General features: G+C 37.2%; 1 protein-coding gene across 4 annotated transcripts; it reads right to left on the reverse strand.

Annotated features, from left to right (window-relative positions):
- Window positions 1–1,407: 1,407 nt before the first annotated feature.
- CCNH (cyclin H) lies at window positions 1,408–24,946 on the reverse strand. 4 transcript variants are annotated; one of them, XM_033109934.1, is made up of 9 exons: window positions 24,690–24,945; window positions 21,923–22,045; window positions 19,536–19,609; window positions 18,214–18,424; window positions 14,648–14,811; window positions 8,455–8,525; window positions 5,273–5,384; window positions 2,297–2,357; window positions 1,408–1,521 (listed from the first exon to the last, which is right to left on the reverse strand). In XM_033109934.1, exons 1-9 carry the CDS (start codon window positions 24,804–24,806, stop codon window positions 1,507–1,509), a joined length of 948 nt encoding a protein of 315 aa, XP_032965825.1. In that variant the 5' UTR covers window positions 24,807–24,945; the 3' UTR covers window positions 1,408–1,506. The 4 variants fall into 4 exon arrangements, with proteins under 4 accessions (XP_032965825.1, XP_032965823.1, XP_032965826.1 ...); XM_033109932.1 differs by having other exon boundaries at window positions 1,478–1,709; XM_033109935.1 differs by lacking the exon at window positions 24,690–24,945 and adding an exon at window positions 24,229–24,402 and having other exon boundaries at window positions 1,490–1,709.
- Between the last annotated feature and the right edge of the window lie 2,756 nt (window positions 24,947–27,702).

Raw genomic sequence — 27,702 nt, forward strand, 5'->3', positions numbered from 1 at the left:
CTCCCACTTCTGCCTTTTATTAAAAAAAAAACCTGCACAAATGCTTTTTATATTTTAATGACATGTTTCTCTAAGCTAGAATAGGAAACTTGTCATTTACCTTTGTAGGCCTTGCAGTAACTAGCTGGTCAATGACGAAATAAAACCTCTAAAACTAGGTCTGGGTAGTAAAATCGGAGATAAATGTGGGCGTTGCTCTGATGCCAGAGTTTAGTGACCTCAAAGAAACAAGGTAAACTGAACAGTTTGCAATTCTGTGTACAGCCGAGCAGCACCGCTACTTAACCTGGACTAGACCATTGTCAGTTTCGGCTTACTCCACTTTTGTAAAATCACACTTTATGAATTTTATTCCTCTTATTCTACAATGAGAAGGACATTAAAAACAACCCAAAATGTAATTATTACAGAGGAGAATACATTCATGTAGTAAATACTCCCCTCAGATACTAAGGAGGTAATTAAAATGGTACCTGTGCTCCTATGGATAGCGCAGCAGGGGATGCGCTGACAAGGAGCAGCGGGATGTAGCCATAAAACTGAGATTCAGGGCAATTGAGTTTCTCAAATTTCCTTCAACCCAGTTTTCCAGAAAAAAATTGACGGACATCCATAATTTGGATCCAACTTAGAAATTGAATAAGATTATGGTTAAACAAATGCTGTAATAGCCAACAGCCAACATTTATTGAACACTTAGTATTCAGAGAGACACTATTCTGATTAATCCTGTGTGGAGTAGGCATTATTATTTTCCCCGGGTTCACCTTGGGAAACGGGCATGGAGAGCATTAGTAACGTGCCCAAAGTCACAAGGTAGAGGTAGCCATGATTCATACCCAAGTAATTTGGTTTCATAGTCTTTGCTTTTACATTTTTATATCAACTCCTTTTAATTTGAATTCAATTTCTTGAATATAGTTAATCTGAAAAATTCCTAGTAACTGTAACACATTTTTATGGATTCACTTAGGTAATCTAATAGGTTAATTATGTAACTGAAACATACAACTCACTACTACCTACCTTACCTTTAAGAACTTAAGGTTTTTATCTAGACAACTAAAGACTGCCTACTTGATTTCTTCTTTTTTAAAAAAACCCATTTGGAAACATTTTCAGTTAACTACTTAAGGAAAACAAATACTCATTATCCTGGGTGACTAGCTTTCAGAACCACGTAACAGTAGAAATACATTCTGTAATTCTCTAGTAACATACAAATAGCTAAGTATATCAGGATGGCATTTGAGAAGCCATTTATAAAGGTTTCTAGAGGCAAAAGGCATTCCTTAGCATGTTTAAAGCTGACTACTAAGTTTTGTTTTTCATGGTGCCTTTTTTCAAAAGGGATGTTTGCTTACTGCATTTTTATTTAAAACAATATAGGCAAATAAATTATAGCTTTAGTTTGGCTACTACAGAAAGTCTAATTTGATATTTGTCATGGTGTGGCAAGATTATCCAAACGAGGTGCTATTCTGGGTCCTTTGAAGCTGTTTTATTTCACATAAAGCTACCCTGAAAGAAAAAAAAAACACTTAAATAAATAGAAAAGTTTACTGTATTTTGATGCTTTCATTATTTCACTTTTAAAAAACTTGAAATGCCAGATATGCTTCATCCTTTTGTTGATTTGTTGTTAGCATTGACAAATCAATTTCAAATGGTTAGAGAGAATCTACAAGGTCATCATCAGTCCATTCTTCCTAAGAAGGAAAGAAAATGTAGTAAGAATAACATTATACTAAAGCATAACTACTATTTACCTCCTTGCCTCCCTTTAGGAAATATATTCCTTTTATCATGATTACAGAAGATAGATAAACCAGGAATATTTGTAGTAGTTTCATCTATAGTAATATAGCATGGTTTCACCAGACTACTCCAGTGACAGAAATAAAGGTTACAGTTGTGACCTTCTGCCTCTGATTATTCATTTATATCTGATTTTCCAGGTATAATTAAAAAAAAAAAAAAGGATAGAAACATCATTGGAAAGTAAAAACGGGGGCAAAAATTTAGCACGTATGTACATATATCCCTGCTGTTTTACAACCATAAAGAGGATTCTTTATCAAGTCATTATTAGACTCCTGCAGAACAAAGTCAAACGTGAGAAAAATCCCTGTAATGACAATGTACATAAAGAAGGATGGAAAAAAAAATTAAGGCTTTCAAAACCCACATCTCAATATATTTAATGCTTGCACTCTGGAACAATAAAATCTTAACAGTATGGTCACACCAGAATGTACAATAAGAATAACTTGATATTTATCTTAGGAGAACATACCTCCTCATGTTTGGATTTCTTTGAGACATAATCATCATCTTCATAGCCTTTCCTCTTTTTCCTGTAATTAGGCAACTATCAATAAACAGTCTAATAACTGGCATCATAACTAAACTAGCAAGGTTATATGAAATTCGTATCTACTGAAGAACAAAGCCTGGATAATGGAAAGAGAAAGAGAATTATGGATATGAAGACACTACCTTCCAAATCAATCTTTAAATTCAATGTCATTCTAATTAAAATCCTAATAAAATTTTTCATGAAACTTGTCTAACTTGTCTAGTCTAACTCGGACCTGGGAAAGATTATGCAAAAATAACAAGAACAACATGAAAAAGAACAAAGTGTGGAGACTGGTCCCAATTCTCATCAAAACACTACTTATAAAAACTATGGTAATTAAAAGTTAACTGGTTATTAGCAAGGAGTTAAACATTAAAATATTCGAGCAGAGACACAAACTATGAAATATTAAAAAGTATATGGTACAACAGGTTATATATTTGAAAAAATACAAGATTGCTACCTCACACCATTCACAAATTCTAAATGGTTTTAACAGCTGAAAAAAGGGAAAATATAGATTTTATTTAGGGTAAGAAAAGGTGTTTAGATATAAAACCATAAAGCAAATGACAAATTTTGTTAATATATCACAAAGTGAAAAAAACAAAAAGAAAACAGCTGTATATTATATAAAAAGATGAGTGTACAAACAACTACAAATCAAGAAACTACTACCAGGAAATTAGGCAAGGGTTATAATAAGTAATCAATACAGAACTACAAATGACTAGTAAACACAGAAACATTAATACCTCATAGTAATCAAAGAAATGCAAATTAAAATATTAATGTGATACTGTTTTTCCACCCAAACAGGCAAAAGTTAAAGATCGATACTATTAAATGTACATATGTATGAAAACATTAATGAAAAGATAAAACTTATTTCATACACAAATGCAGAGAAAAGGCTGGCAAAGGTAAACACTAGCTGTAAATTATCTCTGAGGTCAAAACTAGGATTGGGGTTTTGGTCAGAGAACTTTTAGTTCACCTGTACTGACTGACTTTAATAATGATATGATTTGTGTAATGAAGAAAAAAGAATTTTGAAGACCAAGGAAAACAAATATTTTTATCCTAAAGTAGTGCTTTTAAGTGTGGTCCATGAACCATTTCTAGTGTGCAGTAAGTACAGAAACTGTGTTTAGAAACTTTTATAGAAATTTAGAGATTTTGACTGTTGCACCTAATAAAATTTACTCTTGTACTATGTTTTTATTCATTTTTCCAGTGATTTCTTACGTTTTACAAAAATATGGGTCTATAATTAAAAAAAAAAACATCAGTCTTTACAGAGTTTGAGAAGCACCTCAAGTACTCATAGATGTGTACAATTTTCTTCGCACAGTACAAAGCGGATGGTGAATCTGAGTAAGATGTAAACTCTGGCAATTAGATATTTGGGATTGTGGTCCATTCAATTAACTAACTAAAAGTTTAGCATTAATAGTAGTAACATGGTCAAAAAAAAAATAGTAGTAACACAGTCTAATGCAGAGGTTGAAAATTTCTTTCAAAGACCCAGATAGTAAATATATTAGGCCTTGTGAGCCATTAGCAGTTTCTTTCACAATTTCCCAATTCTTCTGTACTGTGAAAACAGCCGTAGACAATATGCAAACTAATGGGTATGCTACCTTCCAGTAGAACTGTGTTTTTAAAAACAGGTCGTGGCCTGGACTTGGCCCATGGGCCCCAGTTGGCCAACTCCTGGTCTAAGCCCATTCCGAATCAGTGTGAGCTGAACATTATCATCTGTGCTGCAATACAGTATCCCCCCTTATCTGTGGGGATATGGTCTGAGACCCCCAGTGCATGCCTGGAACTGCATAGTCCTAAACCCTATACATAACTGTTTTTCCTATACCTACCTACAATAAAGTTTAATTTATGAATTAGGCACAGTAAGAGATTGACTAATAAAATAACTAAACATGTCATGGACTGGACAGAGTGGGACAGCCCGATTTCATCACGCTGCTCAAAACAGTGCACAATTTAAAATTTATGAATTGTTTATTTCTGGAATTTTCTATTTAATATTGGACCACCATTGACTGAAACCTTTGAAAATGAAAGTGTGGATAAGGGAGGGAATACTGTAGTTACATTCATTAAAGTCAACATTCTCTGTAACCATTCCTTCATTCCTGTTAGTTACCAATGAAACCTAGGAATGAAATCTTTAAGTTCTATGCTAAACCACGGTTTGTAGTTATAGCTATGAATATAATAAAATAGTCCCATACTTTGTGCACTTCATAAATGGTTGGATATTCTATTACAACTATATAGGGAAGAATTTGAGTTGTGCATTTTCAGGCCTTGGAATGCTGCTCTGGCTTCTCATGCAGTAGCATATACTCACGAATTACAGAGATCAAAAACATTTCAAATGGATCTTAACTATAATAGGCCAGAGCTAATTCTCACTATATCTTAACTAGGTAGAAAAACTTTTGAATCAGAATGCATTCCACAGAAAATAGAAAATGGTTTTACCATTCCTATTACCTGCCCTGATCTCCATTTGTTTAAACCTTAAAAGATTAGGTTTAAGTAGATCCTTCAATTTGCAAAGCATAAAGAGCCTGATTTGCAGTCAGCCTACAAATTTGAGAGACATGGGTGTTCCTTATGGCTGCAAGAAAAGACCTAACAGCACATGTTCCTATCCGTTTTGTCTTCAATATGAAGTTTACCACTGAAAGAAAATAACGTCGTTTCCCTACTCTAGCTAACAGAAATAAGTCTGGAACAGTACACTTACTCCTTAGATGAGATCTCAGACCTGCAAAGAACCTAAAGATTAAAAGGGCATGAAAAGGTTCAGGGATTTCCCAGGAAGACTGTCCACGAAAGGGATAACCATTATATCTATTCTTGAACAACACAACGACTTACGTAATTACGTTAAGTGCAAGCTCAGCAGAGTGACATCTCTCCAACTTCTGTTTCAGAACAGCAACTTCTTCAGATCTGGGTGGTTCATATTTTTTTACTAAGTTTCTCATACCTATGTGGAGATTTAAAAAGAAGGATTTATACTAGATAATAAAAAGCCTTGTTCTCATTAGGGAGTAGTATAATATTTTCCTATCTTGTTATGGGAACAACAAAATGCTTGGAATGACATAAGTGATTATCCTTATCGGGATTTATATTCTGCATTAAAATCCAATGAACACCATACTTCTAGCTCAAATAATTATAGCTATCTGCCACTTAGCCCATATCATGTATAGCATACAAATAAACATTCTCTATAATCTAGTCAGTATTTTTATCAAATCCTACTGTGGTCAATTTTTGCTCAGTTTTAAGGGTTTTTAATAATTACTACATGGTTTAGTGAATATGCTTTGTTCCCTGCCACCAACCATATTCATACCATTCTAGCCTACACACAGTGGGTCAAGAGTGTACTTCTTGTTTACAAAGTAAACCTTTATTACAAAACACGTACTAATAAAGGGAGGATGCTAGTAAAAATGTGTCAATCAATGATCCTTGGCTTTAACAATATATACAGAACCTATACAATGAGGCATCACCAAAAACAAAAATGTCCTCTGTCCTCTTTAGGCTAAAAGCAAACTACTATGTCAGTGACTTAAGTGCAAAAACACCCTCTACCTGGACTGTTTGTTATTTTAACTACAGTAAACCAAAGAATATAAATCTCAAGATTTATCAGGGAAATAATGAGAGATCTAGGGCTTATTATTAGCCAGTCACATGTTTGAAATGAGTGACTGACTTATTTCCTAATGCAAAAAAAGCAGTGTTTTTCAAATGAATTAATACTTGTGACTCAACACCCTTAGGACAATATCTTTATTCTGAAAAATTATGAATAAGATACCTTAATATTGTTAAAGGTAAGAGTACTATATCAATAGCTATTCTTGTATTAAGACAAGTGGGGTAAAATTTTGGTACTGAGAAGAAATCAGTAATAAAATTGTCAGCTATAAAATGAGTACAGTAGGTTATCGTTAATGCCCCTACCTAGTAAATTCCATGATCCTAATTATCGATGGCCAAGTTAGCTTTGAAAGTGAACCCTCTAGTGGTTTAACTGAAGACCTACAGTTTTGTGATTCATAAATCACAAATCTGTCAATCTCACAGGGAGGCCATCAAGATCATTTCAAGCAGATAGATACCAAGAAATAATACTTCTATGTCCTGAAGCATCTTTTAAAACAAAAAAAATTATACCCATTTACTACTACCATCTAAGATTAAGATCTTCAGTCTCTTACTGGTTTATTCAGTGTTTAATTAAACTACAAGTTAAGGACATTGGCACAAAAAGTTTTGGGGACAAAAACAATTGACTTTTAATCCTAAAGAGTAGCCAAGCGGGCAAGGTGAAGAGAGAGGGCTGGCTAATCTAGCCGGTCAGTTAAGGGGAGGGTCCACTCAATCCTGAAGATAGGGTTTTCCACATCAGCACTACTGATAGTTTGGGCTGGATAATTGGGCTGGATAATTCTTTGTTGTGAGAGGCTATATTAATTTTCTGAGGCTGCTATTAAAGTACCACAAACTTAGTAAGTCTTAAGATGATAGCAGAAATGTATTCTCTTAAAGTCCTGAAGCCCAGGAGTCTGAAATTGGTCTCTGGCACACAGTCGGGCAGGGCCACGCTCTCTCTGGAGACGCTAGAGGAAAACCCATTCCTTCCCTGTTCCATCTGCTGGTGGCTGCCAGCATCCCTTGGCCATATCACTCCAATTTTCAAGGCCTGCATCTTCAAATCTCTTTATGCCACCTTCTCTTTGGCAAGCCTCTCGCTCTGTCTTTCTCTGACAAGAGCTCCTGTGATTTCATTTAGGCTTTACCTGGATAATCCAAGATAATCTCCCCATTTCAAGATCCTTAACTTTATTACATCTGCAAAACCTCCCCTTTTCCCCCATATATGGTAAGATTTATAGGTTCCAGGGATTAGGACATGGGTATCTTTCGGGGAGACATTTTACAGCCTACCAAGGCGGTATGCGTTCTTACTTCCACCTACTAGATGCCAGTAGCAGCCACCACCACTCCCCAAGTTATAACAGCCTAAAATTTCTCCAGATATTGCAAAATCGTACCCAGTTTTTGTAATTCAGCTAACAAAATGACTAGCAAGTGACACGTGTTAACTAGTTAAAGCTGATTTGTCTACAAAACAGAACTTCCACATTTAAATATCCTTAAATTTAGTTTCCTTTAGATCTTTTTCAACGCCTATCACATATTTGTGTATACTTTAAAAGGACCATGTTTTGAATCTCAACCCTTTCTGAATCTGAGTATATTTTTACTTTCCTAAATTCTATATTGTCCTTTCATGTACTTTCTGTTTGTTCCCCACCAATATATTCTTCATGCTTCCAAGACATCATAATTCAATGAAAGTAAATATAAACAAAAATAGTCATTTACTTACATACGAAGTGTGACAGTTAAGTTTGTGAACTTGTTGCAATGATGTTGCTAACTTTTTCTGACATCAGAGGGATTATTCATTATGAGTTTGTACCAACTGGACAGTTAACCAAGTTTACTATTTGGAAGTGCTGAAAGGGCTATATAAAAAAGAGGACCTGAACTTTTCGCCAACAATTCATGGCTCTTGCATGACGACAATGCATCAGCTCACACAGCACTATCTGTGAGGGAGTTTTTAGCCAGTAAACAAATAACTGTATTGGAACACCCTCCCTACTCACCTGATCTGGCCCCCAATGACTTCTTTCTTTACCCGAAGATAAAGGAAATATTGAAAGGAAGACATTTTGATGGCATTCAGGACATCAAGGGTAATACGATGACAGCTCTGATGGCCATTCCAGAAAAAGAATTCTAAAATTGCTTTGAAGTGTGGACTAGGCACTGGCATCGGTGCATAGCTCCCTAATGGGAATACTTCAAAGGTGACGGCAGTGATAATTCAGCAATGAGGTATGCAGCACTTTTTCTAGGATGAGTTCACGAACTTAATTGTCAGACCTCAAGATATTTTGTCCATATCAAGATATTTACAAAACAGTTTTGTAATAGAATATTTTGTAAAGTGTTCTTTTACTTACTTTTCATTATATCTAGTAACTGTGACAGGCCAGTTCTGTTCTCTTTCAGCATCAGACTTTCTGATAAATAACTAATAAGAAAGGACAAAAGCTTTAATCTGTTGGATATACACAGCATCTTGAGAAAACCTGACATCATAAAATACTTTCCTCCATGTTCATTTCATTATCAAGGTCAATTTTAAAATTATTTAAAAAGTACTAAATAACAATACTTTGCATTCCACAAAACTGTAACTCTTATAAAATATTATGAACTTACAAATTATATGAGGTGTGATCAAACAGTACAATGAATGTTTAAATAATAAAAAATTATTACAGTAAAAGACACATTGCCATTAATCCCCCTCAAAATACTTCCCCTTGCTTCAAACTTTATTTATCCCATTGTTCTTGCCACTTTCTGAAGCAGTACCGGAAGTCCTTTTTTGTAAGTGTCTTTACTTGCGCTGTCATGGCTGCCTCGATGTCCTGAATCATTTTGACTTTGAGAAAGAGCCAGAAATCTCATGGTGCCAGATCCAGTGAATAAGGTGGATGAGGACACACTGTAATGTTTTTATTTGACAGAAACTGCCATACCATAAGCAATGTGTGACACAGAACATTGTCATGATGAAGGATGATTTACAGCACATTTTAAAACACACCTTCTTTCAACCATAGCTCATACCCGACTGATTGCAATGAACAAGTTGAAACTTGTCACACACTGTTACTAAGGTTCAATGTGCTGCTTCCCTGCCTTTCTGTTGGATGGCACTCAGCAGCAGCATTCACCGTATTTTGTGATCACAATGGAAAGGCTTTGTGTCACACATGGAATCAACTCAGGACATCGAGGCAGCCACGACAATGCAACTAAAGACTTGAAAGAGGACTTCCAGAGCTGCTTCAGAAAGTGGCAAGAACAATGGGATAATTGTTTTCAAAGAGAGGGGGAGTATTCTGATGGGGATTAATTGCAATGTGTCTTTTACTGTAATCAATTTTTATTTAAACATTTACGGTGTTATTTGATGTTACCTCACATTAGATTAAAAGACATTTAATGTTTAAAGTTAATTTGTGCAATATATAAGCTTTCAGAGAGAGAAAATAACAGTAGCAACACTCGTTACTTTTAATGTTAAGTGTTTAATATATAAACCCTATCAGTCTAATCTCATTGTAGAGAGGAGGAACCTGAGTCACAGGGACAGACAAGTTATGACCTTGTATCTTGCCCAAAGTCATAAACCTAGGAAGTAATAGAGATGGAACCTGGTACTAGTAAGGATTTTCTCTCCCCTCCATGTTAATTATAGCTGTTCTTGGGACTAACAGTTATTCAAATCAGTAAGAATATCATCCTGTTTTAAAAATCTATTACATCTTACTTGCATCGGGTCCAAATCAAAGGTGTTAATGTTTTCTCATAAACGTATATAATACCCAATTACCTGTTTTTCTCAGGACAATGATAGTAGTATGAAAGTAAAATTTTTATATTTAAATATGTACTCTGAGGTTTTATATACCTGAACTTGATCTGTAATTCATAACTGCCCAAGTAAACAGATTCTCTTAAGTAATCTTTGAAACATGAATGCAAAAGAAAAAAAAAATTTTTCCTCTTGGGTGAAATAAAGTTACAAAAATAGATAATTCTTTAAGAAATTGTGTTGCTGTATGTCTCTTAAACTATCCAGATTATTTAAATTTTATTACAAAATTCTGATAACTGAAGTTTGGTATTACATCACCTATTCTGGGAATTTTAGATATGGAAATCAATATCTCCCTTTATAATACATTTCTGGTTATCAGTAATTAAAAACTTTTTTTTCTTTCCCCTTTTCTCCCTAAAACTCCTTCTTAAGCATAAATGTAATGTATTTAGTTCTAAGAGTTAGCTGACCACATTCTTTACCTCTGAAACTTTTTTAAGTTAGCAATTCTTAATCTCAATCCTGAATTAGAATTACAACATTTTGATTTTTATGAAAAATCTATAGGCAAGCAAGAATATCTAAGAAGTCAAACTAGGAGATGAGAATTAAAGCTCTAAATCCAATGAAAAAAGAAGAAAAGCCAGAACTAACAACAGGACATCCTATGAATAATAATCTAAAGTTTCATCCACAATATAACAACAGCACAAGGGCTTTCCCTTTTTGAAATCAGCGATAAATGTAAAAGCAATACCCTACTCTTTCAGTCAAGATGGCAGAGTAGGTAGACACTGTACTCAACTCATCCCACGACCACATCAACATTACAACTAAATTACAGAACAACTACCACTGAGAATGATCTAAACACTAGCTGAACATATTTCCTACAACTAAGAATATAAAGAAGCCACACCAAGACTGGTAGGAAGGGCTGAGACGCAGAATGGGCTGATTCTATACTCATGGTGCAGTGATTAAGAATCAGGAAGGATATGTCAGGTGCGGAGGTTCCCTCTGAAGGTGAGGGGTCGTAAGCCAGGGCACCAGTGGCAGTAAGAAGTTGCCATAACATCTGGCTGTGAAAACCAGCATGGTTTGTGTCCAAGAAAGACAACAGACTGTTAGAGACCTAGGCGCTGCAGGTCTTAAAAGGACCACACACAGACTCACTTGCTCACAAACTCACTCGCTCATAGATCCAGCACAGGCGTAACTGCTTGAAAAGCACCAGGGACACAGGATGAGGAACTGAATAGACTAATTTTAGGGTGAGGGCTGGAGGGGCAGGGGGCAGAGGAGCTCTCTCCAGGAGGAAAGTGCTGGCAAGTGTTATTGTTCCTTTGTTGAGCCCTCCCATCACCGGGGCTGTAGGCACAGGCAGGAGCCAAATATGAATGCTTCAATAACCTGCGTTACACTATTTGTCCTGACCTGGTGATTCCCTGAGATCCCACCCCACCCAAGTTGGGTGCCTAATCAGAACCTCTTTCAGCAACTTTTTGACACAAACAGCCTGCCTCGTCCCACACTGTAGCTGACTTTGGACTGCACTGGAGCCCTTCCCAACGGACCCCAGAACCAACACACTGGTGGCCAGCTTCAGACCACCCCATCAGCTCCACAAATGACACACCCAAAGGGCGAACTCAGCACACACCAGAGCCCCATTAAAGTGAATCCTGCCTGGTGGGGTCAGCCTCCACACAACAGCTTCATCCACCATAGTCAGGACAATTCCTTACCGCCAGTCAGCTTAGGGTCAATCCCACCCATCGAAATGCCAACAGTAATCAAGGCTCAACTACAAGAGGAGGGCACACACAACCCACACAAGGGACACCCCTGAAGCATCCAGCTCAGGTGACCAGGGAAACTGCCATCAGTGGGCCTCGCAGAACACCTACTAGATAAGGACACTCTACTAAGATCGGGAGACATAGCAGCCCTACCTAATACATAGAAAACACACAGGGAGGTAGCTATAATGAGACAAACAAATATGTACCAAATGAAAGAACAGGACAAAACTCCAGGAAAAGAAATAAATGAAATGGAAACAAGCAATCTATCAGACACAGAGTTCAAAACATTGGTTACAAGGATGTTTAGTGAAGTTAGGGAAGGAAGAATAGATGTTCTCAGTGAGAACTTACACAAAGATACAGAAACCATAAAAAAGAACCAGTCAGAAATGAAGAATACAATAACTGAACCAAAGAATACATTAGGTAGAATCAACAGCAGATTAAATGGAGCAAAGAATCAAATCAGTGATCTGAAGACAGGCAGCAGAAAACACCCAATTTAAATAGTAAAAAGAAAAAAGAATTTCAAAAAAATGGGGATAGTTTAGGGGGGTCTCTGCGATAACATCAAGCACACACCATTCACATCATAGGGGTTCCAGAAGGAGGAGAGAGAGCAAGGGGTTGAAAATCTATTTGAAGAAATAATGAAAACTTCCCTAACCTGGCGAAGGAAAGAGGCATACAAGTTCAGGAAGTGCAGAAAACCAAACAAGATAAACCAAAATAGGTCTACACAAAGACACAACATAATTAAAATGCCTAAGGTTAAAGAGAGAATCTTAAAGGTAGCAAGAAAAAAACAGTAACATACAAAGGAGGTCCCTATCGAATGTCAGCAAGCTTCTCAACCGGAACTTCGCAGGCCAGAAGGGACTGGCATGAAATATTCACAGTGATGAATAGCAAGGACCCATATCCAAGATTACTCTATCCAGCAAGGCTATCCTTCAGAACCGAAGAGGGGATGAAGAATTTGCCAGAAAAGATAAACCTAAAGTTCTTCAACACTAAACCAATATTACAATATTACAAGGAATGTTAGAGGGACTTCTTTAAGAAGGAAAAACAATATGAATAAGAAAATATAGCAAAGAAAAATTCTCACTGACAAACACATAATAAAAGCAGTGGATCAACCAACTAAAAAGCTACTACAAAGTTTAAAAGGCAAAAGTAGGAAGTTATACAAATGTCTAAATAACCACTACATTGTACACCTGAAACTAATATAATACTGTATGTCAACTGTAATAGAAAGATTAAAAAAAATTTTTTTAAACCAATATTCATGTACTCTAAAAGCTTACAAAGTAAATCAGAAGTTAAAAAATGATTCAAAAGTATTTCCCCAAAGGAAAAAATGCTCAAATGTCTATAGTCCCTGGGAATGCTACAAAAGCTTATTTAATTTGCAATGAGTCAAGGTACTACAATTTCAATTTTGCCTGTCATAATAATTTAGCATAAATTATAACTAAACTTCTAAGATGAAATAAACTCTAATTTGGACCTTAGGATGCTTCACCCTTCTCTATCTGCAAAAAAATCCTCTAAGAAAAATCTCACGAATGAAGAATTTGCACAAAATACGATGCTTAAACAGATTAATCAAACATTTGCTTATCTGAACTGTGGAAAAAGGCTTTCTTCCTTTAGAGAATAGAAGCTCCACACCTAAACTCTGTTGATGTTGAGGTCAATTATTTGCATCACTATTTTTCTTAACTAGTGCCAGGATTTATAGCTCATTCATTATTATATTCCAAAAGTGTAGTACAGTGCACGATACATAAAAGGCACTCAATAAAGGCTTGCTTAGTAATCAAATGGACGTAGAAATCACTTTGCGGTTAAACGTATATATTTATATACAGTAGGTGAGCTGTATTTGTAAAGAAGAGGCATACAATAAACTAAACAAAATGCAAGCCCACAATCCTTTATCTTAGATTTGTTTTGAAATTCAGAGTGGTTCATGTCTTAGATAGGTAACCTGGTGTATATACCATGAATGTGAACTACATACTCCATTGATGTAAGGGGCACTATCCTGTAAAGAGTAATATTTTGCAAGGAAACATATTCCCATTAAGTTGAATAAAGACTAACTCACATCCACTCATTTTTGCTGCCACCATATCAATGGACTCTGAAATTACAGACGAGGGATTACAAACGTGTAAAATAGTTTAAGTTTAGAAAGTTTTATAGATCTTTCTTCCTCAACTATATCTAGGAATGAAATCAAGTAGAACTTCAAAGGTCTTAAAAAAATTAAATATAAAAATTTTAAGTCTAATTTACTGCTAGCCTGTGCTTGAGTTAGTTATAAATAAATGTAATTACCATATGGGTAGAATATTTACTTAATCTGTACACAAGATATTGCTATACACAAGATATTGCTATAAAAATCAACTGAATTCAATTCATGTAAAGTGCTTATCACAGAGCCTGGTTCTCAGTGTGCATTTATGTATTAGCTATTACTATATACAGCTCAATTACAATGCATTTGGACATTCCTTAAAGCATTATTCATTCAACAAATCTTTACTGAATTCCATATGCCACACACGCTCCATAGCAGAACAATGACAAAACAAGGCAGACATATTTTGTGCACTCATGTTGCTTACCAGTTCAGAAAACTTTTAAATTTGCCATATACTGATAAGCTATCTTAGTCTTTCAAGGATCACCTGATTTACTTCTCCTTCAGTCATAAATGGATCCTCTTAGCACAAAGATATTTTAGTCAATTTTTAAAGATTTTCTTAAAAGGTGATTTCATTTTTTTCCCCTCAGTTGCCCTCACTACCCCTTTCAGCCATAAGCGATATAAAGGACTATATTCAGAAAGTGAACCTTACTTAAAAATGCAGACTCCAGAAAGGAATAAACTGAGTGACTGAGTCTGAACTAAGTTAAGACACAAAGTAATACCTTTCCATAGTAATTCCTGTTCTGGATGCGCTAGATAAAATGGCAGTCAGGGCGATTTGAGAAGGTGTGTATAAAAGATAAGCATCCGTCAACGCAATTCTGTTAAGAAAGTCATCAGCTGTTTTCCTCAAAATCTCTGGATTCTCCAACATGGGATAGCGGGTCTAGAAAGAAAGTTTGCAAATGTTATCACTTCCAAGGCTTTAATGGAGTAACAACAGCTCAAAAGTATTTATATTAACCAGAAAGTATTTCACACAGGATGCTTTTATAAAAGTAACTCCTTTTCTATACTCCGGCAATAACAATCTTTCCATGTAAGAATATTCTATACTCACCATTAGAGAGTACTGAAAGTGCAGCCGTTAAATAAGAAATATATGCTTTAATATAACTGAAGTTTCCAGAATGTACTTGCTATTCTGATTTACGTTAATCCCTCTCTTTGTCCTTTTCCACTTGAGGCTCGTAAGAGATTCTACTGGGTCTGAAGTTGACCTAAGAAATACATCCTCCCAGGTAAATGCTTCCCAGGCAGTCCAGGTGATTCAGCTCTAAGGCCATATTTAGGAACCAAAGCACCACCTCATTTTGATTTGAAATTCCTTCTACTTAAAGTTTACTACTGGGAAGAGGTAAATGGAAATGAATTTTGGTTTGAGTACACAATTATTTTTACAATATGCCTAAGAAATATGGAGGTTCCCATATTTCTCGATAATTCTTATTCTTTAAGATGAGCCCTAAATCCTCCAATTTACATTAGATATCCACATTCAGCTCCCAAAGCAGTAAGAAAGCTTTTCTAGACTCCGAAACAAAATATCAGATACAACTGTACAGTCGCACCCAAGTCTTGGCATTATCCCCAAATGCTCACCTCTGATAAGACAAATTCAGACATTCCACTCTGACTGACTACAGTGCTCCTTATCCCAAAACAGGGCTCAATGACTTCACAGATGTTCTTTGACTTCCACCTTAGAACTCTGGCCCCTGATCCCTCTACTTGCTTCCACTCACTTGTGTCCTCTGGTCCTCATTTTCCCCCTGAATTTCCTGCCCCAATATGAGGCCAACACATTTCTGGCAAAACTTCAATAGTAGGTGAGTTCAATGAACCTGCTTTGCAACCATACCCAGCTTTCTGGGTCTGCTAGAGAAAACAATACAACCAAGAGGTCCGGTATTATCATTATTATAAATTTGGGTTCAGTGATCTCAGCAGGGCTCCCATTACTGCCTCACTATGATAATGTTCCATAGAAAATCTGTTCTCCTATGTTTCAATGACTATATTAACGTTTTCCATCTCTCAGTGTCATTAACAATTCTCAGAAACTCCATCACTCTCAGAAAATGATCTCTGCTCTTAAGAAAGACACCCTCTTTCCTGCCACAACCAAATCCCCAGGCATAACACTATCCTCACCCTGCCGTCCTCTTTCCCTGCATTAAAAGAGCTACTATTCTAAGATCAGTCCTTCTACTTGCTTCGAAACCCACGACAGCCCCATCTTACTCCAAAGAGAAACTTGAGCTACATATTTTCCACTTTTCCCTTGAAGCTTTCTCTCACTACTAGCTCCAGTTTCTTCCACAAATCACAATACAACAAAAACAGTCTCTTTCCTCTATTTCTAGCAGTTCCCCCATCTTCTGAATCATCCCATCTTTTTTTCCCACTTCAAAGAGAAGCCATCTAATCCAAGTTATATATACTTGTTTTCTCACCTTGTATTTATTCCCCAGCTGGCTCCAACCTGCTTTCTTCCTCAACACTCCACAGAAACTATTTTCACCAAGATGACAAAGAACCTTCCTGGCACTACATCCAGCAAATGTTATCTGTCTACGTTTACCGTCTGAATATTGAGCAGGATTGGGGAGATGGCCATACTCATCTTCTAAAAGTATCCTACTTCACTTCACTTCTCCAGAAAGTCCTACCTTTCTGGATTTCTTCAGTCTTCTTACTAGATTCTTATATTTCTCTACCTATCTATCCTTCAATGATCCTCATAGTCAATCCACTTTCAATTTTCCTCAGGAAATGATGCCCAAATCTATACTTCCAGCCTACCCATCTTCTATGACCTCCAGACACAAATATGTACCCACCTTACATATTTGTTGCAGGCAATGGAAATCCATCATGTTCCAAACATGGATGTGTTGCAGGCAATGGAAATCCATCATGTTCCAAACCAAATTCATCAACCCACCACCTCGCCAGCATCAACAAATCTATCCTGTGCTAGTACTTCCCGTATCAGAGAATATACCACCATGTACTCAGAAACCTGGGGTTTCCTTCTCTGTCCTCACACTCTATATGCAATTAAACCTCAAGTTCTGATTCTGCCTGTGATCTCTGAAGTCCAAGAAGCTCTCTCTGTACCCCCTGCCACTACACAAGTCAAACTAACAGCGTATTAACTGGTACCCCATCATTCCTTCTAATCCATTCTCCAGAATCATGACACACACAGATGTGTAATAAATATCGGATGGAAACTGATGCAATGATCTTGCCAACATGATTTTTTCAAAGGTGTAAACCTAATATGCCACTCTCCAGACTCAAACCTTTCACTGGCTTCCCATCGCTCTGTTGAAAATCCTTAACATCACCTCCCCAGTCTGTTCTCTGCCTTTCATGCAGGCAGCACTCTGTGGCAGTCTTCCCCCTCTATCTATAAGCATTTAGGTCTAGTGCATCATGGTTCTTGAATCTGGGCCTTTAACCAGAGAGCCCTGATTGAGACGCTCTTTCACCACCTAATTACTATTCTTGTTATGAATTTCACTTTAAACGACACTTTGTCAGAACTCTCTTCCTTTCCTCTCAATCTAGTATCTCCTTCTAAAGTATCCTGTATTTCCCCCTTTGTAACACTGAGCACACTGAATACATATTGTCTTTTCTATTAGATTGTAAGGCGTATAAAAGTTGAGGCTGTTCCTGTCTTGTTCCTGGCTTCATGACCAAGCACAATATTTGGTATATAGAAGGTACCCAAATTTCACCTTTCAACTGAGATTAGTGAACCCTTTTCTCATGTCTGTTTGACTTTACTCAGACTATCCAAGTCCTTTCAGGGCCAACAAAGTAACTTAAGTTGCTTTTGTCAATGTTTATTTACTTATATTTCTTATGCCTACATATCAGTTCCACTTCAGACTGCACTAAAAATAGAATTCACTTAGCAATCTTACCATTTAAAATTAAGAATTCTTTATGGTTCTTATATCAGATCTATGACAGTACACTTTAAAGAGTTACCTTAAGTCTTTAAAAGCACTACTCTAAACTCACAGTGGTGCTCATGATGGTCCCTTGACCAGTATTTGCTGATCTACTAAATTAGAAGCTCTGAAACTACAGCCCAACAATGAGTTAAATAAGCCCTCCAGGTGGTTCTGACACACACTGAGGTTTGATAACTACTGCCCTGTTTTAACAATTAAGATAATTACAAGTTATAAAATTTTGGATTCTTTTGGTTACAGAACAATAGCAAAGGAATACACTCTACCAGGTAACTTTACATCAACAAGATTACCTTTATATCAATGAGAAAGCCCTCAAACGGTCTATAAGGATTATGGACAATAAGGTGGAAATTAAGTTGTTGTATAAGCAGCAGTTCATATTCCAAAATCTGTTCAAGTGCCTTCTCCTGTCCAAGAGGACTCTCCCGTAAATTTCCAACAAATTGTGGACTAGATACATTGAATTCATCTACTTTGCAGGCCAAAAATGCACAAGTGAGCCTAGAGGAAAATATAAGGAGTATATGAGGGATCTTAAGTTCAAAAGAGAATGCAAGTCTAAATTACCCTTTACTAGGAAGTCATTCACACACACAGATATACATACTTTGAAAAACATGTAAATATTTTATTTCTACAAGTACATTCTAAAATTGCGTAATATTCACAAGTGACTATGATGTCATAAAGAGAGACAGACACAATTTCCTGTTCAAACTTTTTATCTATTACATTTAACCATACAATATTGCCACAGCATTCAACAATTATTGACTTAATGGTAGCTTCATAGAGTTCAACCTAAATATCTGGAAAAACAAAATAACTGAGAAATAAGTGTACTTTGTATAATGCAATATAGATAGAAGAGAAAAAAATACAGCAGTACACAATATGTACCATATGAGCATGGGATGAAAGGTAGGTTAAAGGCACATTGTGGAAAGCCCGTCTCTGAAAGTCTCCAAGGGCATTTGAATAGGGGATTATTACCTCAGGAATAAACCTATCAAACTCTCATGGCTACTACACAAATTTCAGAGTGAGAAACAAGTAATAAAACTACCACAAAAATCAAGACTGGTAGTTAACAAAGGACTGACCTAGACTGGTAGAAATGAGAATGAAAAGGAGAAAAAACAAACAGGGACAATGTGATTGGCGGTAAGCTCTTTGATGAGTCTCATACTAATTTCAATTCTATCTTTAATGGTAAGCAGTGTTCAGCATAGAGCAGAAACACAACACCTTTGTTCAACTGCAATGAATATGGCACTATAGGACTTGTAAACTGACTGGATGTAGACGGAGAAGAGTTACCACTGATGATTCTCACGTGGAGCAACGGGAAGAAAGGTGCCACTAACAAAGTGGTAGTAGGGAATCTAGCTTGAGAAAAACTGAATTTGAATCTGGACAAGTTAACGTTCAGCTGCCATCAGTACTACAGCAAGGGAAGCATTATAGATGTATAAGTAACATAATAAAGGATCTTAAGTTCAGAATAGAATGCAAGTCTAAATTGCCCTTTACTAGGAAGTCATTTTCTCACACACACACATAGTATAAAAGTTTTCTTAAATGAAAATCTATAAATTAGACTTATACTTACATTATTATCCGGGGGTGATATTCCATAACTGAGTTGTTAAGATAAAAACGCTTGAAATACATACAAGCTGTACCCTAAGGTTAAAAATACATACATTATCAGAATCTATTCACAAATATATTACATATTAAATTGTTATAGACTTAGTTATCAAAAGTTTCTTTGAAAAAGTTATCCATACAAAATACCAAAACTTGTTAATTCTTCTTTAATCAAAATAAATTGTGATAAATTACTATAGAAACACCACAGCCGTAAGACCCTTTGTTGTCCTTCCCCACTCACCCCGGCTTATCCTTCCTATGGTTATTGGCTTATTTAAAAAAATGTTGTGTGTGTTTATTTTAGAATTCGGAGTAAAAAAAGTGGCCCAAATTAGAAAAATTTAAGGAGGAAAAATACCAATATTCACAGCTTAACCAATTAATCTGGTAAAACTATTGAGAGTACAACACAGTTGGGGCCATCAGCCTTCTCTCTAAATCTACTGCCAAACCTAACAACAGAAGCAGCGCCTGACCGTTTACTGACTGTGTCCCAATGTGCCAAGCTCTGTGCCATGCACAAAACTATCATTTTAATCCTTACCATAGCTTGATGAAGCATTGCTATCTCCACTTTACATAGAAGGAAACTGATATTAATGAGGTTAACTGACTTGTTCAAAGTCACACATCTAATAAGGGACAGGGCTAGATTCAACTAAGACCTGCCTGTACTTTTAACTATGTCATTTGGCTAGAACCAATGAAATAAACATTTATCTATTTTATAATATAAAAAAACTATTTCCTTTTAAACATTTTGTCATTTTATGTGAAACAAAAAAATTCTTCATCAATATATAAATAAGCATGTTGTATAAAAACAAATTCCATAAAGAAGTTCATTCAAGGATTCAGTTTCTTCAGCTAAAAAAAAAAATCACTTAAACCTACTACCTTACATTATACTTCTTTTATCAGACAAGAACAGAACTACATCTAGAAATAGAAAATAATCAAGTGTATCTAGAATTCTTCCAGAATTGTTGATCTCTCAGATGAAGGTCTGGTAAACTAAGAAGACACTATGAATACTTTTGGACTTGATATTTCAATAAACTTCAATTTTTTTCGACTATAACAATGGAGATTATTTCCTAGAGGGTTATTCCCTATTGTGTCCTAAATTATTCACTCTGTATAATTTTAAAACTTAAGACAGACTTTCAGCTAAGAGAGACTTTCACATTTGATCTTAACAACAAACCTGTAAGATAGTAAGGAAAATATTTTATACCCCCCCTCTTTTTTCTTTACTGTTCAGCTTGTTAATCTCAGTTTACCTTCTATAAACAATACACACAATAGGAACAATTACAGGGATAGTGTATGTAAATCCATACAGCCAAAAAATTCTAACTATCTGTTTCTTTTCACCATTGCTCCAACACAATAAACACACACACACACACACACACACACACACACACAAATGGGGTCCTCGAACCATATATCTGAATCAACTACAACACAATTTTTTACCCAAAGAAAACTGCCAGCTTCTACTAATCAGGTTTAAAAATTCCTTATGCCATGAGTTTCAGCTGGGGCATATGATTACAAGTGATTAATAAACGCATTATTTCAAACATGTGTGATGGAGTTAAAAAAGCAGTAATCAATGTTCCAGTCCCAGTTCTGCTCATTAGTTGAGAAGTTGGAGGAAAAGTAATTTAATTTTTTCTTTCTCTATAAAATGAGGATGTTATAACCTATTTAGACGATGGAACACTCTGTAAAATATTATACAGGAATTCATAATTAAGGCAGTTATTGAAAAATATGTAATGTGACAAAAACTTAAATACATAAATTATATATTTATATAACTAAGGTGAATTGTCATGCGGGGTCTCTAGTCCTGCTCCCTGCACAAAAATGCAGGATATGGTGAGGCCAAAAAGGAACAACAATGGAGACATGAATAGGGGAGTCATACCACTATAGTCTCGCTGGCTGCTAGGTTGGAGACACAGGAAGCAGGAGCTACATGCTCTGCAATCTGCTGTCTGTCTGCTTCTCTGCCAACCAACCCCTTGCTAATTGCAATCCATGCTTGCTAGCTTAGCCACGGCACTTATATCAGTGGCTAATAGCTAACCGGTAACAGCTGATGGCCACCCAGCCACAGCGAATGGCAATCTGATTACAGCTGATGGCCATCTTACTACCCGAGCCAGCACCTTTCCACGTGAGGCCGAGAGCCTGGAAACTGCTGTCTGGGACTCCGTCCCCACATTCATTTTTAATAAAGTGGATAGAGGACTGAGTTACTAACTTGGAAGAGGTCAGATTTCAGAAGTCAGTTAAAGGACATTATACTCCATCACTACCATAACTTACCACAACAGACCTTGGCATTGCTGGTTTAAACACTGAACAAAATTCCAATAATCTTTTCTCATAGTATTTGCAGAGTGTCATTTCTTCATGAGGCTCAAGAAAGACTGGATCATTGTGAAGAACCTTTAGATTAAAAGTTACACCAAAAGTTCAGTCAATTGAATCTTAAAATATTTTTCTGTCCAGATTAGTTTCTATTAATATCTCCAGCCAAAGGGAAATATACCACAACTCATTTCCACTTTATAGAATTGTTCATTATTACACAAAATGGCTTTAGGAAAAAATTTAATAACCTAAAATTATACCATAATTTCACAATTTCTCAGAATGTCAATTGGGTATTTGCTTCATTAAGGTATAAGCAATCATGATGGAATGTATGCCTATGCTTACAGGTTTGATGTCATTATTTAGAAATCAAAAAGAAGATATACGTGGTTCATATTTGGAAAGTTTTCAAGACTTCTTTCTCAGTCAGTTATTAAGTCACACAGGTTGAGGTAAGAATCAACAAGTATTGCAAGGATAATTCTGACCCTGAAAACATTACTTCTTATCCACCTTTGTAAATTCTCTACAGAATGCATTCTAGATGGTTAATAAATACAACTTTACAAAAAATATCCATTAGATGCTGTTACTAGTTTAATTACAATTACCAAAATAGGATATATTGATGTCCTAAACCCCCAGTAGAGGCACACCTCAGAAATAATGTAGGTTCAGTTACCAGACCTCCACAATAAAGCAAATAGTGATCATTTTGCTGGTGGAGGGTTTGCCTTCAGTTAGTGAAGAAAAAAAACAAACACATCTGTGAAGCACAATAAAGCCAAGTTCAATAAAATGAGGTATGTTTGTATGTGACCTCAGAATGTGACCTTATTTGGAAATACGGTCTGTCACGTGGGGTGTCATGCAGGGTCTCTGGTCCTGCTCCCCACAAAAAAACGTGAGGCCAAAAAGTAACATCCATGGAGCCATAGATAGGGGAGTCATACCACTATATTCTCTCTGGCGGCTGGGTTGGAGACACAGGGAGCAAACATCCGCCAGTACCCCAACAAAGGGACTCCCTGCACCCCAGTCTCTCTGGCAGCCAGGCGAGACTCACGAAGTAGGATCCACACAATCCACAATCCGCCGTCCACTTTTCTGCCTGCCAACCAACGAACCAACCTAGCCACAGCAGTTATATCAGTGGCTAATTGGCTAACTGATAACAGCTGATGGCCAACTAGTCACAGCTGACGGCCATCTACAACCCGAGCCAGCACCTTTCCACGTGAGGCCGAGAGCCTGGAAACTGCTCTCTGGGACTCTGTCCCCACACTGTAGATGTAATCAGATGTACTAGAGTAGAGTTGGTTCCTAATCCAATATGACTAGTATCCGTATAAGAACATGTGAAGATACAGAAACACAGGAAGAACACTATGTAAAGATGGAGGTAGAGATTGGAGTTATGCTGCCACAATTAAAGGAACACCTGGGGTTCCTAGAAGCTGTATGAGGAAAGGAAGGATCCACCCCTACAAGCTTCAGAGAGCAACTACCTGCCAACCTTGATCTCACTAGCCTCCAGAACTGTGAAAAAATACATTTCTCTTGTTTTACACCACAGTTTGTGGTAGTATTTTTATGGCAGCCCTAGGAAACTAACACAGGTGCTAATTTTATAGACAATATGGCATTGCGGTTTAGAGCAGGAATGCTGGAACTAGATTCCTTCCTTGGGTTCAAATCCTGTCTCTGCCACTTACTACCAATGTAGCCTTGATTAGTTATTGCTCTCTGTACCTGTTTCTTCAGCTAGGAAGTGAGGATAATAACAGTCTTTACCTCAGTAGCTGTGAAAATTAAAAGATCTAACACTTGCCAAATGCTTAGAATAGTGCCTGGCATGCAGCACAAAAATAAAGTGATATGAAATAGCTGTGACTTAAAAGTACAGTACCTCAGTCCCAACAATCTTAGACATGGAATACTTGCTGGAGGGAAGCTTGCAGTTACTAGGATGGGTGTTGGAGCTTGTGAGGGAAAGGTGGTTGGTAGCTGTAACAGGGAGAACTTGGCGGGCAGGCCATAATCCAAACCATCTTCAATCAACTGGTTTGTGCAAACGGTGTCTTGTCTCCCCGCCCCCACCCTGCCCCATCCAATCCATTCACCACCAGGATGCCAGAGGGCTCTTTCTAGAACAGCATCTGTAAAGTTAATTTCCCATTTAAAATCTTTCAAAGGTTCCCCATCCCTTCATCAAGTTCAAATTCCTTACTTTCGCTTACAAGCTCCCCGCCTACCTTTTCCAGCCTGTCTTGCACAGGTGCTCTGCTACCACTACAAACGATCTAGAGCATTCCAGGAACCCGCCCTACAACTTCCCACTTTGCACCTGTGGTTCCGTCCTCCGGGAATGTTCTTTCCCCATTTGCTTCGCATCAGCTACTGGGAAAAGCCCTCCCGGAGGTCTCCTTTTGACAAGTGAACGGCTCTGGTTCCGCACTACACGGACATCCTACAAAGTCTCCTACGCCATATTACTGGTTATTTGCCTGCCACTCAACTACGGAAATGGTGTTGTCCGCCTCTGTACCCACAGCACCTGACAAGGTGTTCGCCTGTTTATTAAACAAATGAACGTGCGCTCCGGAGGGAGGAGAAGGGGAGGTGTCCAGAGAGCCCCGGGGGCGGGGGCACTAGATCCCGCAGTTGTTCAAGAGTTAGGAGGTCCGGGCAGCGGGGCGGCCACCCGTGTCCTCACCTTCCCGTTCGCCACCGCTTTGCATTTGAATTTGCGGTTGGCGTCAGCCCGCAATCGTGCCAGCTGCTCCTCACTGGCGAAAGTCCAGTGCCGCTTCTGGCTACTGTTGTGGTACATCCTTAAGTCCGAGACCAGGCCCAGGAAGTCTGGAGAAAAAGACCCCAAACGCCACCACACCGTGGTGTAAAGCAGCTAAACCACGACAGCGCAGGGCGTCAGGCCGTCAGGCGCGGGTGCGCTGACGTCACAATCACGTGGTGACTTCGTCGGCGATCGCGTTTCCGGAGCGGAGAACCTCTCTAGCGCTGATTTAGCCGCCGCCTGCTCCCTAAGTGGCCGGAGCGTACGGATATGCTCCGCCTTTCTGCGAGCCCTGGCTCTAGCTCCGCCCCTTTCCTACAAAGCTTAAAGGAGAAGTGACAGGCTGAGATGGCCAAAGGAATGTAAATTGAGGGTATGTGCAGGCTAACATAATTCACACGGGGTAATCAGAAGAGGGGGCAAGGACTTAGGAGGGTGTCACCTTTTTTAAATAGGATATTCAGAGTAGGCTACACTAAGAAGGTGACATGGAATAAAGACTTGAAAGAGTTGAGGGATTAGGCATATCAGTCACGTGGGAGTGATGCTGGGGCAAAAAGAACAGTGAAGGCCCTAAGGCAGAAGTATTCCTGGCTCTTTGAAGAAAGAATGTGTCTGGAGCACTACCAAAAATCTCTGCCTCAGAGATAACAGAACATGGTTGGAAAACTAGAAGCAGTGCATGTGTATTGTTCTTTATTGCTCTGCCAATAATGTGACCCTATCTTTTTCTGTGCCTTTTCCTTTCCTCTTCTGCTCAATTGGATTGGATTCTGCCAATCCTTTCCCCCATTTCCATCTCCGAGGCCATGACGTATGGTAGTTTTAGGATTTTCTTGAAATCCTCATCTTCATTATTGCCCCAAGGGAAACTTGCAATAAACTATCTGTTAATACTTAAAAGATTCACAATTTTTTTGTTACTAATACTTTCAAAATTGCATTTGAGATACAGAATTTACATGAATTCCAAAAGCCTTTACTAGTTTTGATATCTGTCCCATTTAAGCACACCACGTTCTCCTATGCATCATACATTGGGTTAGATAGATTTACCTACAGCAAATCATTTTTCTAAACACCAACAGATAAAAAATCAGGTAATGAAGATGAGACACAAAGAGTTCAGATATTCAAAAGACCACACAGTTAAAAATAGGTGATAGGATATCTCTAACTCTGCTTTCTGTGAAAATGTTTTTAGCTGCTTAAGAAAGGGAGAGCTTTTTCTTCTTTTTTGTTTCATTTTGGCGAGTACAGTTGAGGGTAAGTAGACTTTGCCAGAGTTATTTGAATTGCACAAACTTACATCATTTGTAGTTTATAACTCTGGAGATCCAGGCACTCCTTGAACATGTGTCAGTAATTCAGACTAGTTAAATTGGCTAAGAGAAAAGAGAAAAAGAGAAAGAAAAAAATATGAGGTTGTTAACCTGGGAAATAAAAAGCCAAAGTGAAAGGCAACAAGCATTTTTTTGAGATCAAAGAATAGCTATTAGGAAAGCAGTGATTCAGGCAGAAACTCAGAAAGTGTTCTGATTTTGGGGGGAAGGCAGGGGTTTTATGAGAAAGGGAAGGGAAATAATTACATGAATAGAAGAAAGGAATTTCTGTTGATGTTAGTAAGCTAATTTTTAGCTATACATGGTTGTGCTAATTCTACAGACTGCCCTTAATTTTCAGTCCTTGTAGTCAGAATGTCTGCTTACTTGTTATTTTTACAAACTGTTTGGAATACAATGTTGGCTTTGCCCAGTCCAAGGATTATTTTTCCCATTCCAAATGTTTGAGGAAAACACATGCAAGGCAGTTCCTTGGAGTGGCTATAATAGCTCTATTTTAAAATGGCTTCGCTTACATCAACTTAATGTTAAGGAGGGACATGGCAAGTTATGACTCCAGTGGATTGTGAGCACCATAAATGATTGTATAACGAAGAATAATTTAAAAGGAGAAAATGAAAGGTAGGCAGGAAAGGAAATGATTTAGATAAATGAATAAAGTCTTAGACCCCTGTCAATTCTATATACCATGTCAATTCTTTTTATTTTGTTTTTCTGAGAGGCATTTGACAACTACTTCAGTTTCATGTAAAGGGAAATAAAAAGGGGCATTTGGGAGAGGTGGCAGAAAATGATTACCACAGGGATAAGAGTATAACTGCTGAATGTCATAATTCATTTAGGAAGACAAATATGAAAAACCTGGTGTTTCTGGTGTAACTATTTTATAAAATCTTTAAAAAATTTTAGTCTATGAAAATTAACCTTGACCATGCTTTTGGAATGTAGAAGAAATTGTACCTAAATTAACCATGGACAAAATAAAGTTGTTGCTGATGCCCTAATATTAGGACTCATATATGATTTCTTTTTCTTAAGGTGAGCCAGGCTGGATGCTGCACCAGTCAGTCTGCCTGAATGACATTCCCCTGTTCAGCTTGTTGAGCATGTTTATTTCTTGTACTATTTCAACCGGAAGGCAGACTTAGAACTTGGACTTAGAACATGGTGCCTTTACCTATTTCCATTTCTAGTTCCAACTAAAAAGTAGCAAGTGTTTCTCTCCACTCTTACGTGTTTATAAAAAAATTCAAACATTGAGAATAGAGAAAAATGTATTTCAATAATTATCCTCCACTCCCCGACGTCCCCATGACTTTTAAATCACAATCTCTGCTGCTAGATGGAGATGTTTCAAACAATAAAAAACAAAATAGACAGAATCTATACTTCCTAGAAGAGCAGTACAAACATTCAAAATTTGAAAACAAAGATAGTACTAATTCATTGGGCTTTACCCAGAAGTGAATGTTAACTAATAGGCATGATTACAGTGCCTTCTTTTAAATAAACACAATCTTTTAGTGTACTGCAGTTGTTAAATTGTGTTGCAGTATGTATTTTTATAACAAACTAAGTATTTTTAATTG

The sequence above is a fragment of the Rhinolophus ferrumequinum genome, chromosome 7, assembly GCF_004115265.2.
Source record: "Rhinolophus ferrumequinum isolate MPI-CBG mRhiFer1 chromosome 7, mRhiFer1_v1.p, whole genome shotgun sequence".
Classification (NCBI taxonomy): domain Eukaryota; kingdom Metazoa; phylum Chordata; class Mammalia; order Chiroptera; family Rhinolophidae; genus Rhinolophus; species Rhinolophus ferrumequinum.

Excerpts from the sequence above, each read along its gene's own strand:
- CCNH (XM_033109931.1), bottom strand. The coding sequence starts at position 24,806 with ATGTACCACAACAGTAGCCAGAAGCGGCACTGGACTTTCGCCAGTGAG. Across the intron at positions 22,046-24,689 it reads AAGCGGTGGCGAACGGGAAG|GTTCTTCACAATGATCCAGT; the intron begins GTGAGGACACGG and ends TTTAATCTAAAG. Across the intron at positions 2,358-5,272 it reads CTTGCACTTAACGTAATTAC|GAAAAAGAGGAAAGGCTATG; the intron begins GTAAGTCGTTGT and ends GCCTAATTACAG.